This window comes from Penaeus japonicus, unplaced genomic scaffold (genome assembly GCF_977035675.1).
Source record: "Penaeus japonicus unplaced genomic scaffold, GWHDUDI00000001_assembly GWHDUDI00000010, whole genome shotgun sequence".
In the NCBI taxonomy this organism is placed as follows: Eukaryota; Metazoa; Arthropoda; class Malacostraca; order Decapoda; family Penaeidae; genus Penaeus; species Penaeus japonicus.
Window position 1 is genome coordinate 39,409,031 of NW_028234412.1, and position 6,818 is coordinate 39,415,848.

Sequence of the window (6,818 nt, forward strand, 5' to 3'; positions counted from 1 at the left end):
ACATCCTTCATCTGCGGTACTTTAGAGCAAGAGGTTGGCAACTTGATATGGGCCATCGCTCCATAAAGACAGTTCTTGCTAGAGACCACAGATGGGTGCCATTCAAAGCTCTCTCTCTTACTGGTGCTAGAAGAAAGTGGTACCATCTAGGTTTTGGATGTAAGGTGAAACCCATTTTGCTTAATATTACAGTAATTATAGTAATTATGACTGCAATTGTCATCATCACTAACTCATTACCCTTAGCACAATGAAATAACACAAGTGATCCAAAACCCTTGAACATCATTTACGTCATGAAACCTGTCCTCAGACCAGAGCTCCTGCATCATGTATGCTATAACACCTGTCCGTAATGGGTTGACAGGGTGGAAGGAGGCTGAATAAAGATGTGCGAGTTGAAGGTGGTTAAAATCTATTTGAAGGGAGAGGATAATGATACTTGTTGCTCATCTGTGATCATTCTACTTATTTAATAATCAGATGATTGTGTGTAACTCATCATCATTGAAACGATGAAACTACTGTATATCTGTTACTGCTTATTCTTTGTTATTTGAAAAAAAAAGATATACAAAAATGAAGGTTTTGCAATAGTTCTCAACAATTAATAGTTACAATAACAAAATGAGAACATATTATTAATGAACTTTGTACTATTGTAAAAAACATCTGCACTCATAATATTTCTCATAAAACTAACCTGCTTGAAGGTAATATTAGTCATACTCATAAAATTAACAAAGGAACAAAGAATACACTAAAATGAGCGTTGAACATTTTAGAAATTGTGTACCAAGACATAAACCATAAGTTTTAGAGACCAAATAAAACAAGCTCTGAGGATTGCATACATTTTATTGTTAAATACAATAAAATAATAATATTCATAGTCAGATCCTACATAATACAGTCAGGAAAATAAAATAATTCCCAATGGCAGTATAAAAAGCTAAGAATTAAAAATTGAGGGATTAAACATGCATAAAATTGTTTTTGTGCATTTTGATACTGATTTTGTTCTAATATTTCAATTACTTATTTGCATATAACGTTGTTCTTCTGTAGATAAACAGGAGAACATCATTAGGGTGATCAGTAAATTCCAATACATGAAGACGGCATTGCACAAAGACAGAAAATCTTAGTTCTAGTTTGTATGGTGAACTGGTTACCATATACATAAAATAGGGCATCACATTTCATTGTCAAAATCTACAATTCTTCTAACTACATTCTTAACAATGAACACCTTATAGTCATGTCTTTTGTAGATGAATTTAAAAAAAATCCAACAAGTATGTAAATCAAATTGGAAATGTCTTGAAATATAAATGACACACAAAAAGCATATCTTCTAAAGTCCTAAGCTGAATTGCTCTACACGACTATTTTGTAATACTTGGACCTTAAGATATAATAAATTCTTTATTTCAAAAAATATTTTGGATAAAAACAGTCAATTAAATCAGATAAGGTACTTGTTTCATACCACACTAACAAGTAAATAAAAATATTGTTTTTTTTACATGATCATAGACCTCTTTTCTGTCAACTTTCACTAATTACTAGGCAGTGTAATTATCTTAATGGTACAACAATAATCTAATTTACAAGGAACATAACACTATAAAAGCTGCTACTTGAATCAACTAAATCACAAAGAGTGATTATTCCATCACATAAATCGTTACATTGTAAAACATCTCCATACGTCACTTCAGTTACTAGTTGAAATGTATGAATATCATACAAACGTACATAACAAAACAATGGGCTGATACTTGTGAGCTCCTAAAGGACACCCATCTGTCTAATGATTAAATACATATTCGCACTGATGCTTATGCATTCTCACGTTAAAGCATCTACGCCTATTTTTCACTGGATAACAAAGTTTTGCCGTGTAATTGTAACGTTAAACAACTTTTTTTTATCATGTATGACTTATTTTACTTTGGAGATTCATCATATTAAATCAAATTTTTAACTATAACAGAAAAGAAAATCTCTTGATTAATGATATCATAGACAGATATGTTTCAGGCTGGCTATATACCTTGTATATATGTATATCACATTAAATGGAGTGAAACTTTTATATAAATACTAAATCCTTATATAGCTGTATACATTGTGAGATTCAAGATCCGTCATTCTAACTTTTCCTTTCATATGAAAACCACTTAATGGTAGAATTGAATGCATGTTAGCAGTTTTTGTCAATGCTGTTCTAAATGCAATAAAGCTATTAAATGGTATGTGCATCCTACAGCATCTGGAAGACTTCCCTGTGCATAAGCCCGATAATCTACATTCTCTGACCCTTTGGAAAAATTAGATTCCATTACCAATGATTTATTGCTATAGATTAAAGAGTATTGAATTACCTCAATAAATTTCTTAAAATTAATAATATAATTCTTAAAGATATATATGGCACTGATATTTTGTTTGGATAATATTTACCACTGTAACTAATTTGGGAGACTAATGAAGAAAAATAAATACAATATAAATTACACAAAAGTAGGCATCATAAAACACCTGGGCAAAAAGTACACTGAAGTACAAAACTAGTTTTTCCTGTTTTCACACGAGACCACATACACAAGGTCAACCTTCGAGTTAGGTAAATATGACACAAAAAAACAAATAAAAGAATAACTGATAGATTGTAAATACCAAATAATATTTGGTAAATGCAAGACAACCTTAAAACATTTTATTTCCCTCATTTTAATTTCTTCATATCTAAGAGTAAAACATTCATGATTTCAATCGAGAACACAGAAAAGACGTGAACTCACTAAACATTAGCATTACCGTTTTTTTCAAGTTATTCTTCAATCACACAGCCAAGTGGAGGCATGGGGGTATTTGCCCCCACCTGGAACTGTCAATGTGATGTCGGTTATTGAACACTTTACTTATATAGAGTAATTGGAAAAACACAAAGGTAAACTATTTAGTCATACTAGGCACAAGAGAAAGTAATTTAAAAATGTTTTAACTGAAGAATAGTTCTAACCAACTGAAATATTTTGACAAACAAAACAACAAAGAAGTAATGATACTGTGAAAACAATGATGGCACTCATAATATTTTGTGAATTCTTAAACATGTTGAGTCACTGAAGCACAATCAAAATGTGGTACTAACAACGGTGATACAAAAAATCCGAGCATTTTCCTGTAATACTCTCCTTAAGTAATATCATACACTGCATATGAGTATAAAATACGTTTACTTGTAATGTTGCCAACGTATGCAAACAACTATAACTCATCAACGGCTTACATGTAAGAATGGAAAACTGAAAAAATGCAATTTTTAATTAGCACGAACTAAAGCCTGCAAGTAGACAATCAAGGATCTATGAATGAGACCATAATGTAACGCGTTCCTTTAGTAGTACGAAGGCCTTCATGGTAGTGTGTGAGACGCCCGGGGTGCATCAGGGCCCATCCCACACGAGTGTTGACCACAGAGCAGTTGTATCTTATGAAGCGTGCTCCGCCACCCTGTTAAAGGAACAGTACGTTTGTCTTTTTTTATCGGTAAGATATAAGGGGAACTATAGCACACTTTATTTATGATTCTGTGTTTCAACTATATCTAAAAGTACATGGATTCATAATTGAATAATAATCATAAATGAAAATAAAATTTAAACACAACACTAAATAATATATAAACAGAATGAGCACTACTTTTTATATTATTCAATGAAATGCCTTTCTGTCACTAATTTTTTCTATACCAATGAGAATTGAATTTGACAGCATATGAATCTAAAACTTCATTAAAAAAAGTACACAAAAGAGGAGTTGACAAAAAGCAAGAAAGAGGTGTAAAAGGTCATCACTCTAATCTTAATTGAAATCCCTCCTATACTTATCATTGAGATCTGATTAGATTTTATAATCAATACTAAGAAAAATTTGAAAATAAAAACTATACATCTTCAAGTGAAAAGACAGACTGTGAGTAAGTGGAAACATTAAATATCACTAGAGAAAAAAGGGAGTAAATATCGCACACACTAACCTCATAGTCAATATGTGGGCGGTTCAGACCCACATTGATGGTGTAAGTTGATGAATCATGGTGGGGCCTTAGGAGAGACTGCTCATTTGGCCTGTATCGCACTATAAAGTTCATGATGGACCGGGCCTGGAAATCAAATTAAAAATATAACAAAAATAACTCTTATCAAGGGGGTTATGATTTGGCTTATGCCTGTATAAAAAAGGAGGAAACAATTAATAATAATAATAATAATGATAATAATAATAATAATAATGATAATAATATCAATAATAATAACAACAATAATAATAATAATGATAATAATAATATTAATAATAATGATAATAATAATAATAACCATAATAATAATATTAATAATAATAAGGAAAGACTCCTAAAGCTATAATGCAGTTAAGAAAAAGAAGAAAAAAATAATTTGATTCTCATGATACTGATCATAGTATGTGATTACCTACTTTTAAGATTGGAACAAATAATACTTCAACCAACTACCATTGCACTTATCCCCTCATTAAACAACACAAATTATCATACCCATTATATTTCACAAGCTTATAAAACCAAAAAGTCCTCATACAAGAATAATAAAAAAAAAAAAGAATAAAATCAAAAACAATCCCCAAATAAATCATAACCTTCCACATATATTACAAAGTATCCCTACCACGCAGAAAATTCCAAACATGACAACACACATCTCCCACAGCAAAACAAAACCACACCAACAACATGCATATCTACATACCTACTCACCGCACCACATCCCACAGTAAAACAAAACCATCACAACATGCATATATATATACTCACCGCACTGTCACCATACCAACAACATGTATATCTACATATCTACTCCCCGCACCACATCCCACAGTAAAACAAAACCAACACAACATGCATATCTACATGTCTACTCACCGCACCACATCCCACAGTAAAACAAAACCAACACAACATGCATATCTACATGTCTACTCCCCGCACCACATGCCACAGTAAAACAAAACCATCACAACATGCATATCTACATGTCTACTCACCGCACCACATGCCACAGTAAAACAAAACCATCACAACATGCATATCTACATGTCTACTCACCGCACCACATGCCACAGTAAAACAAAACCATCACAACATGCATATCTACATGTCTACTCACCGCACCACATCCCACAGTAAAACAAAACCATCACAACATGCATATCTACATGTCTACTCACCGCACCACATGCCACAGTAAAACAAAACCAACACAACATGCATATCTACATGCCTACTCCCCCATCACAACATGCATATCTACATGTCTACTCACCGCACCACATCCCACAGTAAAACAAAACCATCACAACATGCATATCTACATGTCTACTCACCGCACCACATCCCACAGTAAAACAAAACCATCACAACAACATGCATATCTATTACATATCTACTCACCGCACTGTCACCATACCAACAACATGCATATCTATTACATATCTACTCACCGCACTGTCACCATACCAACACCATGCATATCTATTACATATCTACTCACCGCACTGTCACCATACCAACAACATGCATATCTATTACATATCTACTCACCGCACTGTCATAACCCAAATAGACCTTCTCGGCAAGGGGTTTCACGTAATAGCGCAGAATCCACAGCCACTCCTGCTCGAACTCCATCTGGTTCATGTGGATATCCACTGTGGGGACGTTCTCGTAGCCACCTGCTAGTCGCGGGTCCTGCAATTATGGGGGAAAGAGGTTTTAGGAAAGCAGCTCCATAAGGTTGGAAATGATAAATAGGCAAATTGGAAAGGTCTGTGATACTTATATATGTTAAATGCTCTTTTAAAAAATCGTGTATTTTGCCTACTAGAAAGGCAAAGCTGGATCAAAAGTAAATATCTACAATGTGGGATCTATCACTTGAAAAAGGGAAACTTTACAGGAAAAACATGTTATTTCACAGGATTAGTAAATATCAATTATGAGGTACATTCTAAATGTCATATCCATATTTTTTTATAGCAGTAAATGTCATATCCATATTTTTTTTATAACAGATCTAATAAAGTGTACATGTAGGAATGCACGCACATGCATACAAACATACAATAGAAAACACACTCTCTCATGAATATGAACGCGCACACGCACGCAACACACACAGTGTCGCACATGTACAATGTACATACACACACTCTCTCTCACACTCTCTCTCTCTCTCTCTCTCTCTCACACACACGCACACACATACACAAACACACACACACAATCCCCTCCCCCACATACGCACATCAATCACTCAATCAACGAAAATGACCCAACCGATCTCAAACACCCTTCTAAAACCGACAATGAATGCAAACGCCAAGAGCAACACGCTGCACCCAATCGCAAAGTGATAAGGAATTCAAGGTTCAACAGGGTAGAAGACCAGTCGCTGCCTTGAACCTCTTCTCCTTCTCCTTTTCCTCTCCTCCTTTCGCCTCGAAGGCCATCGGCAAGGTCCTCAAAGACCTCGCTCGCGTGACACTTACGTTGTTAGATCCGTCCGACCATCCGCCGTTGTCGTTCGCCAGCTCGACCAGTTCCTTGCAGAATCTGGGCGTGAAGATCGGGAACCAATACACATCCGGGCACGGCTGGTGGGTGGAACAAGTGGTGGAACAATTAGGAACTAAAATATCAAAGACTTAAATCACATACACACACTCAAAAAACGAAGCAAACTAAAATATCAAAGACATAAATTACACAC

The 6,818-nt window shown here is 34.4% G+C and overlaps 1 protein-coding gene across 1 annotated transcript in view; it reads right to left on the reverse strand.

Annotated features, from left to right (window-relative positions):
- Positions 1-840: 840 nt before the first annotated feature.
- Positions 841-6,818, reverse strand: part of LOC122246560 (procollagen-lysine,2-oxoglutarate 5-dioxygenase 1-like) — a 133,240-nt gene continuing 127,262 nt past the window's right edge. The window contains exons 13-16 of the mRNA XM_086541327.1: positions 6,598-6,702; positions 5,651-5,797; positions 4,052-4,177; positions 841-3,525 (exon numbers count right to left, since the gene is read on the reverse strand). Of these exons, the coding sequence (XP_086397453.1) occupies positions 3,370-3,525; positions 4,052-4,177; positions 5,651-5,797; positions 6,598-6,702 (534 nt within the window). The 3' untranslated portion in view covers positions 841-3,369. The remainder of the gene's footprint in view (positions 3,526-4,051; positions 4,178-5,650; positions 5,798-6,597; positions 6,703-6,818) is intronic.